This window comes from Chroicocephalus ridibundus, chromosome 6, assembly GCF_963924245.1.
Source record: "Chroicocephalus ridibundus chromosome 6, bChrRid1.1, whole genome shotgun sequence".
Classification (NCBI taxonomy): Eukaryota; Metazoa; Chordata; class Aves; order Charadriiformes; family Laridae; genus Chroicocephalus; species Chroicocephalus ridibundus.
This window is the reverse complement of record NC_086289.1, coordinates 60940714-60953490: the sequence shown is the minus strand read 5'-3', so window position 1 is coordinate 60953490 and position 12777 is coordinate 60940714. Positions and strand designations below refer to the sequence as shown.

At 43.7% G+C, this 12777-nt stretch overlaps 1 protein-coding gene across 4 annotated transcripts in view; it reads left to right on the top strand.

The window, feature by feature from the left end:
- Nucleotides 1-12777, top strand: part of VPS8 (VPS8 subunit of CORVET complex) — an 81890-nt gene that overhangs the window by 14722 nt on the left and 54391 nt on the right. For all 4 annotated transcript variants that reach the window (XM_063338238.1, XM_063338237.1, XM_063338236.1 and 1 more), the window contains 10 exons: nt 1134-1258; nt 2773-2859; nt 4307-4374; nt 5031-5184; nt 5287-5346; nt 6182-6289; nt 7753-7833; nt 8935-9105; nt 11696-11770; nt 12419-12454. In XM_063338238.1, the coding sequence (XP_063194308.1) occupies nt 1134-1258; nt 2773-2859; nt 4307-4374; nt 5031-5184; nt 5287-5346; nt 6182-6289; nt 7753-7833; nt 8935-9105; nt 11696-11770; nt 12419-12454 (965 nt within the window). The remainder of the gene's footprint in view (nt 1-1133; nt 1259-2772; nt 2860-4306; nt 4375-5030; nt 5185-5286; nt 5347-6181; nt 6290-7752; nt 7834-8934; nt 9106-11695; nt 11771-12418; nt 12455-12777) is intronic.

Sequence of the window (12777 nt, the reverse complement as noted above, 5' to 3'; positions counted from 1 at the left end):
ATGGCTAATGGTGCTGCAACTTGGAGAAATGTGTCCTGTGCCTTGGCCGGTTCTTCCAGGGGGGTTCTGGTGCTCAGATGCTGTCTGTTCCCCTGGATCGTGTCCTTTCCCTTCCCTGCTGAAGGTGTAATCCTGCACCCAATGTTATTGTGGTGCTTCTGATGTATTTCAAATCTACAGTCTTCATTCCAACAGTACTCACAAAGCATCTTTTCTTCCTCCACGCTTCAAAAGCAGGAAAAAAATGGAGAGGTGGAAAAAGCAGATCCAGAACACTTATTTTCTTTAGCTTTTAAGAGCAATGCACCAAAGACAGGCAGAGGGTTATCATTCTTAACACCTGCAGTGCAACATCTTGTAAAGCATTTTTTATTCTCTCGTGGCGGAAGCGTACAAGAACGTAGCACAACCTGGGGTGCTTGTCTGTCGTCTGCAGGGGCAGCCAGGGCATGGCCGTGCAGTGGTCCAGTCCCCTAGGAGGCTGTGCAGGCCTTAGCACCTCCTTTGCTTCTCAGGAAAGGGAGTTCTGCCACGGCGTGGTGATCATTACTGTTTCATTATAAAGTGAGAGCTATGTGCGCTAGAACCCATCGAGCATTTTAACCGTGCGGCTTGGGGACACAAGTTCATTTTCCCTGCAGCTTCTGGCGTTTGTCAACAAAACAAGGAATGAGTTACGTCAAACTACACTTACCAAAAGCCCATGTTGGGGATTTGTAGTTGTTATTCAAATCAACGTAAAGAAGCATAAGGCTTGGAAAATAGAATTAATTTTCTGTCATCTTCCTTGCTACAACTTAAGCACCATTGCAGAATAGTAAAAGGAAAGCTAAGTATTGCTTTGATATTTTTTTTTCCTAGTAGTTTCTTCTTCAGTTTGTAATACCTCTGCACTTCCATATTCCCTCTGCCTGTTTTGTACTTTTAAAAATAACTTTCGCATTTCCCTGCAAGTGTCCCACTATCTCTGTACTAACCTGTGCTCTCACCTTGTAAACTCTTTTTTTAAGAACTTAACTGTAAGCCTGTGAATTGTTAATGTACCACAAGTGAATTGTATATGCAAATAATTGCATGATGTTGATTTTAATCATTGCTCTTTCTTTCTCTTTAATTTCTTACCAATTCTCTAGATCAAAACCAGGCTCTTCGGCTTTGTCTGGGCAGCACTGCTGTTGGGGCCCAATATGGGGCTGTCTCTGCTCTCAGCATCAACAACGACTGTTCAAGGCTCCTGTGTGGCTTTGCGAAAGGACAGGTAATTCCCGTAGGATGAGATGATCCAGTGCTCTGTCCTTCGGCAGGCTGTTACCGAGGGACTGTCCAGAGGTGACAATATCTCCAAGCCAAGCACACTCGATATGGAGCTGTTTGTTAGTAGTTTTTTGTGCTGAGCAGCAGTGTGCATCCAGTGAGCTAGCTCAGGCAGGTTGTTTGGGGTAGGCTTCTGTGGAGGAAATGAGTCATGCAGAATATAGTGAAGGATTCAATTAATCGTGGCTTGTTGTGACATAAGTCCTGCTCCTGATAAACTGAAACGTGCAATGGCACACCAGGACAACCACCTTAGTCTTTCTAGGTCACTTTGTGAGATCTATGTTTGTAGTTAAAGCTGGTTTTTACTGTGGTGATGACTTGCAATTCTTGAAACTCATATCTATCCCCAAAGTTCGTTTTTACTAATACCTTATTTCTGTTGCACGATGAAAGCAGCGTAGCTTTTAATGCAGAGGAAAAAGGGGTTGAGTCTGCTCTTTTGTTTTTATGCCTTTCTCTGAACCTAAAGAGAGAAGGCAATTCGTGAACAAAAGTTATAAGACTAAAACTAAACTAAAATGGATAGACATTAACTTGGTAATTTTAGAAGTCCATGGAATACAAAGGAGGCTGCTTTTTTTTTTTTAATTTTTAAATTTCCTTTGCTCCTTTGGCTTTCACCTTCATTCTAGAGTAAACACACTCCAGTGTCTATGATAGGGCTAAATGACAGACTGCTCCGCACCACGTGGAAATACAGACTTGATCCATGCAGAGCAGTGGCCTGTTTTGAATGAGACTCAAATAAAATATTTTGGAGCAGCAGTTCTGAAACAACTGGTCTGCGAGGCTTTGATAGGTGATTTATGGAACAATATAAAATAGTATGTCCAATAAAAAGTTTGATGAAAATTGTAATCTCGGCTCTTCTGGGCTAAATATTCCTCAGTTATGCAGTAAGTAGTTTGTGACTTCCTGCTTCTTAGTTGAGAAATTGCCTGAATTTAATATCCAAGCACAAGTGAAGCTGTGTACTCCTACCTGACCTGTCATGCTCAACAAACACAGGAGGAGAGGAGAGACAAGGTCCATGGTAGATGCTTGAGTTTTGCTAACGGGCGTTAGCAGAGCTTATTCAACTGTTCACGGATTCTGTGAGAGAGAAATGCATTGAACCACTCTGAGCGGTGTTGTGTGGTAGCAAAGTTATCTTACATTCTTGAATTGGGTTATCAGACAAATAGCTGCGAGTTGAGTTTTGGCAAGTGGTGAGAGCTTGCCAAAAGGACATGACTCAGAGTCGAGAAGATAACTCTAATGTTGTCAATGAGAGTGTAAGCAGATAAGTAAACTGCTTGTAAAAACAGGGTGGGAACAGATTTCAGATTGCTTTTCTTTGATATGACTAACCCAGGATGATAGAGGGAATATAAAAATTTATTGATGTACTAACACACAAGGCGATAGAGAGAACCTCTTAGCAGTATGTGCCTACTGAGAACAATCTGTTTGCAGATCACGATGTGGGATCTGGCCAGTGGGAAGCTGCTACGATCAATAACAGATGCCCACCCACCAGGAACAGCCATTTTGCACATCAAGGTAACAAGCACTACATGTACTCCTTGTATGCTTCTTTTTTTTCTTCTTTAAAAGACACTTGTGTTCAGTCAGATGTGTTGACTTTCCTAGTGTAATACTGTTAGATTTACAGATGAGAGCAGCTACCTAGGAGCTATGTGGCGATAGCATCCAGAGATGAGAAAAATGAGCAGAAATTCTATTTCAAAAAGAAACTGAGTATTTTGAGAGCTGAAATAATAGTATCGGCTGTGAGTTGTACTGTAACAAACAACAGTTGGTTGTCTGTTATAACTCCTCTCTCCGATGTCAAAATCTATGAAGAGTTAGTTGCTAGAATATATTTCTCTAAAACTTGCGTTGGTTTGAACTGGTTACGTGACTGGCCAACTGGAAACTTAAGAGACTGAAGTGTAGAAAGCAGCTTCTGTCAGCAGTTTCTCAAGTAACATTTTGGGAATGTTTTGGTTGAAAGAGAAATCATCTATGGCTTCTTTTTCAACATAGTGTTGTCGTCACACACAGAAACTCATATCTGATTTTGTGCGTGGCTTTGTTTTATGTGGACCTCTCCTACCGGGCCATAATGCTCCTTGGCAGCCTGATCAGAGCAGTGACTTCGGTGCATCACCAAAACTCTTCTCTCTCTTCTTCTTTCCTGGACCTTGCTGGGACATCCAGACCCATACAGTGCCTCACATGGAACTAGTGTAGTGGGTCTGGTGGGGGGCGTTGCTCAAGGACAGGTTCTCATGTACTGGTTGGTCTGACCTGGCTAACCAAAAGTGTTTTGTGGGGGTGAAGGTGCCCCCTTCTGCTGCATCTTCCACGCTTCCGTCTCTGCCATCTTTGCCCTGTGCATAAAGATGAACGTGCCCGATCTTCTGCTCCTAGCGCCCCCCTTCTCTAGCTCCTCACCTAATGGCAGTACCCGCATTGAAGAGTGCTCAGGCACTGCGTTAGAGGCCAGATGCTTGTGCTGCTGATAATTGGGTTCCAGAGTCCTCCTGAAGGGTGCCTCAGCTGTGGCTGTGACCCTTTTTATCTTGATTATTTGGTATCGTTAGGAGTTCTGAATGCTTCTGATTTTGGCCTTTTTGTTACTGCAGCTCATTCACCAGCTCTGACACCAGCGCCTGGGCTTGAACTGTGAGGTGTTCTAGGGCAACACAGGTTTTGGTATGCTGTAGTTCTGAGCTGCAATAGAAAGTAATGGGACTTTGGTAACAAAATCTAGCTTGAGGCTCACTAGAGGGGTAAAGATGAAACACAAAATCTTGCTTTTCTTACACATCATAAAAAAAAAACCCCAGTTATTGTCTCAACTGTGTATGTTAAAGGTGTCTTTCTGGTAGGTACAACGCTCATACTTTTGTGTGCTCTTAATAATGCCATAGTATACATTTTTCTGTCCTTTCTTTTTGTAGTTTATTTCTCAGTGCCACTTTTAATCTAATTATCTGCTCAGTTTACAGATGACCCGACGCTTGCAATTTGCAATGACAGCGGAGGCTCCGTATTTGAACTGTCATTTAAGTAAGACAATAACTCCTAAGTACCCACAGAAAGTACAAGAAACTAATACTGGGTCATAGTTTCTAAAACCTAAGCACAAAAACGCCACTGAAACCAATAAAGCTACTGTCTGAATGTTGAAGGCATCGCTTAGGGCTGCAGTATAATTTCACAGCTGAGGCAAGGTGCTCTCTGGCAGTGTAGTAGTCAAAGAATAGCCTAAGTTATTAAGGTATCAATGTTTTGTTCAGAATCATGGCATTCCTTGTGGGGTCTTGGTAGTTGTCATAAAAGTGCTACCTCTTGGTTTTCCTTGTTTCATTAGTGAGAGCTGCCTGCAGTAACTGCTCATTTTGCTCTTGGCCTCTTCAAGAGGAGGAAGGACAAGGAGGAAGGATGGACAGTCTAGGGAGTCTGATCATGCCCAGGGATTTGCAGAACTTTGCTGTTAAATAAGATCTTAAGGAATTCTTGTCTGTATCTGAGCAACTGTATGGGACTGCTTTCAGTGACGCACTAAAAGTGATCCCTGAAGCTGTGTAAAGGACTTTAAAAAAAAAAAAAAAACAAAAACCAAAACTCCAATATTTAGGAAGGATCACTCTTGAGATTTCATGAGATTGTTGGGCTGATCTCTTCTTAATAACTAGCCACCAAGCTATTTCCCTTCTTTGCAGGAGGGTTATGGGAGTGAGAACCTGTGAGTCTCGATGTCTCTTCAGTGGCTCAAAAGGGGAAGTTTGCTGTATTGAACCGTTACACGCAAAAGTTGAGCTGAGAGACCATCCTATCACCCAGTATTCCCTGCTGGCCATGGCCTCCCTAACAAAGGTAACTTGCTGCTTGCAGAAGGCTTTGTGTGAGGAATCACAAAGGAGAAGTTTTCTGGTGTATACTCAAACATTTTATTTTGCCTTTTTGTTTTTCTTGAAGATACTGGTTATTGGCCTGAAGCCATCTCTGAAAGTGTGGATGACTTTTCCCTATGGTCGTGTGAGTAATGAAACCAAACAGTTGCTTTTTGGATTATGGCTACAATCCTAAAGTGAAGGGGATGGGATTAGGGCGAGGTGGTTGGTATGGCTAGTTTGTCAGCGTGCGGTAAACTCAGCACTGTGGAATCGCAGTGGGAAGCTGTTGGTCTGATGGGTGCAGATTGTGGGCAGAGAGGAGGTGAAAAGGCTGCTTTGAGCTGTACCTATGTGAAAATGCTGAACTTCTCCAATAAGTAGGAAGGTAGGAACTCAGGAGCCCCTCAGCTTCTTGCATTCCCTGCTGCCTCCTGGTCGCACCCACAGATAGGGCATTGACCTGATGATGGCTACAGTCACCTTGGGCTGGGGCCATTGCTTTACGTAAGAACCATACAATAGAACTTTAATTGCAGGGACAGAAAAAAAGCGGAAATAGAGCACTAAACAGTCTTCTAAACTCTTGATTATTTGCTTCCACTAGTTGCTGCTATATTTCCTATTGGAGAAGCAGCTGGGAGAAAATGTGGGGTATGTTAGATTGGGAGAATGGAGAGGAGGCTGCTAGCAAGCTGTAGCTTGTCCTAGTCCATCAATCCATGTGCGACTGGATCTACAGTAAGCAGCTAGGACACAGGTTTTGTTCTGACTGTCCCAAGAGGCACGTGTTGCCCCTAAAGCATGTGGCTGAACCAAAGAGCACAAGCTACTGCTCAGCAGCAGCCCAGGAAATTGCTTTACAGCCAGTGTGTGTACATGGCAAAGCTAGTGAGCAGCAGCTGATGAACACCATGTGTCCTGGAACTGAGGTTCTGCCTTGCGTACCTTCAACACCGGCTGTCCTTTTTGTCTAACAGATGGACCCTTCTAGTGTCCCTCTTCTGGCGTGGCACTTTGTGGCTGTACAGAACTCTGTGAACCCCATGCTTGCATTTTGTCGAGGAGACGTTGTTCATTTTCTTCTGGTAAGCCTTGGGTGTTTTATGCTGCTTTTCAGATAGTCACATCTTAGTCACATATTCAATTGACTGAGCCTCCGTCTCAGTGAAAGGATGATATCTGCGCATGGGGGGTCTGCAGCTTGCACCCCGCTGGGGTAAACAAACCTGCTGGTCAGTGCTCTTCCCTGAGAATCTGGAGGCATGAGCTTTATGTGTTCCAGAAGCTATGACCTGGAGCTTGTCTCATTCCTACTGGAGGTAGAAGAATGTAGGTTGTTTTCAGGGAGATAGCATAAATTTGAGATAGCATTTTATTTTTTGCTTTAAAACATGAGTCGGCAAAAAACTTGCATAAACCGCTAAGAGACAACAGCTTTCAGGTCCTGTTGGCATGTGACTTTAGGGCAAGCTGCTCATCCTCTTCAGATCTGCAGAAGTTACACATGCAGACATGGTAGTTTGAAGTTGATTTCATGTCTGATTTCAGCATGAGAGCGGTACACAGGCTTCAGAAAATCTGCCATTTTGTCTTTGAAGTCCTAAGTTTGTTTCCCAGCTCTGCTATCATCTGGGACCTTAAGCTTTGCTCAGGCACTCGGATATTGTGTTGTCTGGATTGAATCCTCTTTCTCCTCTGTCTTTTCTTTTGGTAAGCTTGGGGAGAAAGAAAAGGGTATATGTTTAAGCCTGTCTTGCTGGAGATGTCTGTGTACAGAATAACATCAGCCTCTGCACAGACACCCATCTCAGCTATGGCCGGTGGTGCTGCTCTGCTTAGAGGTTACTGAACAACAGCCATGTTGCCTGAATTCAGGTCCCTCTTGCTGTACTTCAAATTGTCAAAAAACCTTATTTTTCTTACAGAATGCTTTTTAAGATGATGATGAATTAAAGCCAGTTTCACGTTAGTGTTCAGTAGTTCTGACTTTATGAGCAGAAAGTACAGTAGTTCCAGCATGGGACGAGAGAGGACCCTTGACTGGGAGCTGTCTTCTAGCGTCTCCCTTCAATGCAGTATTCCGGTGGGGCTGAGCCCCTTGGGAGTCAGTGGATGAGAATCAGTCCTCCTTTGGTACTCTGTGTATGAATGCTGCAGGTTTGCACCCCTTTCAGCAGCTGAACTGCCCTGTATAATACATGCGGCGGGGCAGGGGGGAACAATCCTTTGAACACATGTAGTGACAGCTTGTGTATGAGGTACAACTCTTGTAGTACAAATAGGGATTTAAAATTGATCCAGCAGAGGGCGTATATTTTTTTACTGTCCCCTGCTCAGAGCCTTCTGTTTCCTCACTTACACGAGTGCTTTTGAAAGTGAGACAGTGCGCTCCATTTGAGAAGTGTGCGAGCTGCTGCTGCAGGCTCAGCGGGCTTGTCTGAGGGAGCGCCGGGCTCATGGAGTTGGTGTGATGCCCTCTGGGAACAGAGAGGTTGAGCTGAAGAAAGTCTTTGGGGTTGAGTCAGCCTTGTCCAATTTCTCTTTTTAGGTAAAGAGAGATGATACTGGTGCAATACATGTCACTAAGCAGAGGCAGCTTCATCTACACTATGACCTCATCAACTTTACTGTAAGTCTCAATACTATAGAATGGTTAACTTTTTTTTTTTTGCACTAGTTTCCTTATATACGTATCTCAATACATTTACATAGAATAGTTCTATTTTTTTGGCGTTACAAATGTAGCATAAGAGCCGTCTGTGTTTAGCTGGGGCTAACTAACTGAAAATGTCCTTAAACTTGAGACTCAGTGGAAAACCAGCACAAGTGAAATAGCAAGTAGTAGCTAAAGGATAAAGAATTAGTAGCATGGAGGCAAAAATATGGCCCTTTCTTGGCAAGGAGGGGTGGCCTTGTTGAGGAAATATTTTCAAGAGCCAGAGAGAACCTGGCAGGAAAGATTTTTATTCTATAGTCTCACTAAAAAGAATGCAAACCTCTATGTAATCGGCTCCGTAGAAGTCTGGTGTTTCCATACATGAGTGCTTGCTAAAGCACCATAATTGTTTGATGCTTTCAACAACAAAAAAAATTGTTCAATTCTAAAACACTTTAAAGAATACAGCGAGTGAAACATGAAATGCCAAAATACCCAGATGGACATCCACATCAGCTAGAACTTGAGGTTTGTTAACAAATATGCTTGGCTGTTAGAAAAAAAAAATAATTTAAAAGCAGCAAAAAAAGCCTTTTTATTTGTGGGTTTTGGGGCATAAAAGTAGAAGCCGCAGAATGTGGATGACAGGCTTTGAGTTAAACCTAGATGTATTTTTTCTCTTTTTAATGCCTCCTGATGCCATATTTACCTCCTAAGGTATTTGACAACAAGTGTTGTAGTAGTCTTGGTTTTGAGACCTTTGGATAGAAAGTGTGCTGGAGCGTAAGTAGTGCACCAACTCTGGTGGGTTGCTGTTTGTCTACAGGTGTTTTCTGTGAAGAAGGTTCCTTGTAATTTTTCTCAGTGTTAAAGCTGATACTCCAGAAGGAGCCTCCCTGTCTCCGCCTTTGGAGTTATGCGTGGGTGCTCTTGTGAAGTAACCGTGTATAGTAACAAAGCGACGAGCCATCCTAGAACTTCCAGTGTTGATACTTGGGGATGTGGCCAGAGCCTGTTCAGTTGGCCTCTAATTGTGTATGCATTGCTGAAACCTGCAATTTGTTGCTTTTCCAGTGGATAAACTCACGGACAGCAGTGCTTCTGGACAGTGTGGAGAAGCTGCATGTTATAGATCGTCAGACGCAGGAGGAGCTGGAGACCATAGAGATCTCGGAAGTTCAGCTAGTCTACAACAGCAGCCACTTCAAATCGCTGGCTACGGGAGGCAACGTCAGCGAAGCCCTGGTAGGCACAAATGACCCGCTCATGTTAGGTAATTCTGGTTTGGATACGCCCTAAGTGGAAGCCTGGAGCTTCAGAAAAAAAGCCTTTTTGGAGCATCTCAGAAGTCATACGTGGTGTTGGTGTGGCCAACTGACAGATCACGTTTCCTTTTGTGCATTGATGTTTTTAGGAGCTGCTCTTAAGTTACCAAGCTTTGGAATACTCTGTACAGGAGAAAAGCTGATGTGCTTTATTTTTCAAGAGACTCCTATAGGCTTTTCTACTGTGTATGCAACAAATACCCTCCTGTAGCAATGCCTGTGCAGTACATGCGTTCCCTGCCCTCATCTCATAGTTTGTCATGCAGGGGTAGAGCGGACGAAACATAGTACCTACACTTCTGGGCACTATGCTTCTTTCTTGTTTGAAGTAAGAAACCCAAAACATCCATATAACTGGAAGTTGCAACACTTCAAACATTGTGTTTTCTACTTTTTCCTCTTTTGTTTATTTGTTTTATTTTGACTTTCATGCCGTTTTTTAAATTTTTTTTTTTTTGGACCCTGGCCCGTGTGGTGTCTGACATGTTTTATTCCTACAGTAGGTGTTAATTTCAGTGCCTCCTGAGAGCTCCTGTAACCCACCTGTGCCTTTTGCAGCAGACTCACTTTGACGTGGTATTTGTATTGCACTGTGGAGGGGTTTTTAAGGCCGTGGTTGCGGGGCACATTGTTGCTTTCAGTAGAAAATCAGTGTTTCTCTATTTTGGAAAAAAATTGCCAAGAGTGTGTGTAAGGAAAGGGCCTTCCGTCCTTGCATTCAAGCCTCCCAGTGCTTCACCAGAGATAGCCCAGGGGTTCTGAAGCTCCACAGCTGGACGATGCGGTTCCTATTCTATTCTAGCATTGCCCTGTGAGACTTGCTGACCCAAACAGTTAGCAGAAGGCTCATGTGGGTCTGTAGTTTGGATTAGGAACTTCAGGCCCAGCATATAGTCATGACTCAGCTGCAGAAGCCCAGGGAGAAAGGCCTTCAATGCAGGACGGCAGGATTTCATAAAAAAAGACCTTTCTCTCATGGTTCCCTTTCTGCACCAAGGGACAGAGTGCTTCTTCCAGCCAGATCTGTGAGGAGTCTTTGCCTTTTGAGCTACATAGCTGCTGCTTATCTGGCTTTCACTGCTTTATCTGCTTCACGCTGCTAGCATTGCTGTCATTCTTTCTGCTGTGTACTGTACACATTCAGATGTGTACTGGGGAAGAAAGAGTCAGAAGGTGGAGTCTAGTGTGAGTTAGCCTATGCCACATGATCTGGAACTGGCCAGGCACAACCTCACAGAACATAGCTAGAGATCGGCACTGAGGTGCTATACGAGCTCTGCTGGCTAGGATATGTCGTTATCCAGAGCTTTTCACTCACTTCCAGAAACTCTGCAGTGCCCTGTGAGGACTTCTGGTGGTTACCATTAAAGCCAGAGACATGTGGCTTGAAAAAACTGGGCCCAAATAAGTGCTGCCTGTTAAAGTGCTATTGTAAGTCTAGAAAAGACCCCTGCTTAATTCACAGACTGTAAGTGGCAGATGAGATCTGAAGTCTATAATGCCATTTTGAAATACTGAGGATGTGAAACAGGCAGTCTCTTCCCTTGCATTGCAGTAGGAATTGCAAGACAACCTATTCCAGAGCAATTCAAGTCAAGGACAATTTCTGATGGGAAGCTTTTTTTTTCTCTCCCCATGACTGAGAGGATCAGAAATATACCTTTTCCTGTGTTAGTTCTGCAGACACTCTGGAAGGCAAATCTTAGATGAGGCTGCTACTCCCATAAGAGATATCCTGGTTTCAAAGATGCCTGGGTTTGTGAATGAAGACCATCAGACCCTGTTCTTCTACTGCAGCATCTAAAGAAAGATGCAGGGAATATCTGCTATTTCAGCCTTGGGTTGTGTGCTGAGCAGGTGGAAGTGTTGTTATGGTAGTCCCTGGAATGGGCACACTTTTCAGCAGTGGGAAGAGATCTGGGAAGCTTCCCTACCTGGCCAGACTGAGAAAAGTACAGGACAAACTGCTCTTCCCTGCGTAACTGTGCAGCAGAGTAGGAAGCAAGCGCTGCCCATGCACTGTGGTAAAATCTATAATTTTGATGTGACCCTCCATTTCTCACACTGTAAATGTGCCCATAATACAGCCTTTTGAATACTGGTCACTGGCATTCAAACTTCTGTTGTAGCAGCTCTCACTTCAGTAACATTCCTTCCATCTATGTCTCCTTGACATTGGCTTTTGAGGAAGATTTGTGAAGAAGCAGATGGCAACTAAAGAGCCCCCATAACTTTTTTGCATCTGAGGATAGACACAGAGCACTTACTCCATCGTGTTTTCTGGGCAGCTAGAGCTCAGTAGCACTTTAAACTGCATTCGCGAGCAGGAAGGAGCGACAGCAGAGCTTTTTTACTTCCTACTGCTCAGCAATCTGTGGTGTTCTCTCCTAATCCTCGTTTTGATTTCTGAATTACAAAGTGTCTCTAAAGTTCAAGTGTATGTATGCTTCTTGGGAAATTTTACAAAAACAAAAAGCAATTTTACTTACATGTACTTTTTCTCCCTGTAGGCATTGGTTGGAGAGAAAGCTTGTTATCAGTCCATCAGCAGCTGTGGCGGTCAGGTCTTTTACCTTGGAACGAAGGTAAATGTAGAGAATTTTTAATAAAAATGCAGGGCATTCACTGTTGATGGTAGTTCATTTTCTGGAGAAGGGCAATTTCTTATTCTATGGAGATGTGAATCAGGGGTGGGTTCTTTGTGCACTTATGTTGTGGGATTAAAGAAATGTGCAATAATTTGTTCTCAGCCAAGGTATGGGCTAAGTAAGACACTGTCATAGTTTCACAGTATCCTGGTTCATGCTGCTTAAAGGTAGACTTAGCATTACCTTACTGACATCTCCTCTGTCCTAAATGCGCTAGTGAGTAAACAGAAGAAAATAAGACAATAGGGAAAACTAGACTCTGTTGCATGGAATGATAAAAGGAATATCCTTTTCGCTTTTCCTGTCCTGCAGTGCAGGCTGTCTGCGAAAAGGCAGAGAGAGGTGGCCTGCAGGATGGCATGCGGACGTAGGGGAAGAAGTGATGAGGGGTGGTATCTTGGAGGTCATGTAGAGGATGTTTTCTGTTAAATATAAGCATATAATTTATTCCTGCCGTGCCAAGCTTGAGGATTGCTTTACTTAGCTTCATCTAAGCTTCATAGTACCATCATGCTCTGCTGGGTCTGGGGTACCACAGGCTGCGTAAGCAACTGTAAGTAACTTTTTTTTTTCTTCCTTTTTTAGTCTGTTCACGTCATGACATTGAGAAGCTGGAGAGAGGTATGCTGAGAGGAAAACTGTACAACTTAGTAGGTTTGAATTCCTTAAATACAGCATGAGAGGGGGGAGCATTTGTGAAGCATGTCCTGAGCGCTGTGTTCAGGATCCCCGATTGCTACGCACAGCCAGCACCGTAGGTACACTGCCTTCCATGGTGGGATGCTATGGGACTCCTGCTTACATGAGCTTGCAGGCTGAATGGAGACCTTGTTCTCCCAAGCAAGACACAATGCCTCGCCATGTTTCAGCTTCTGTTAACAAGGCAGGGTTAGTGCAAGGTATGTCTTTGGAGGGCTGTGTAAGTGTAAGCCTTCTATCTGCCA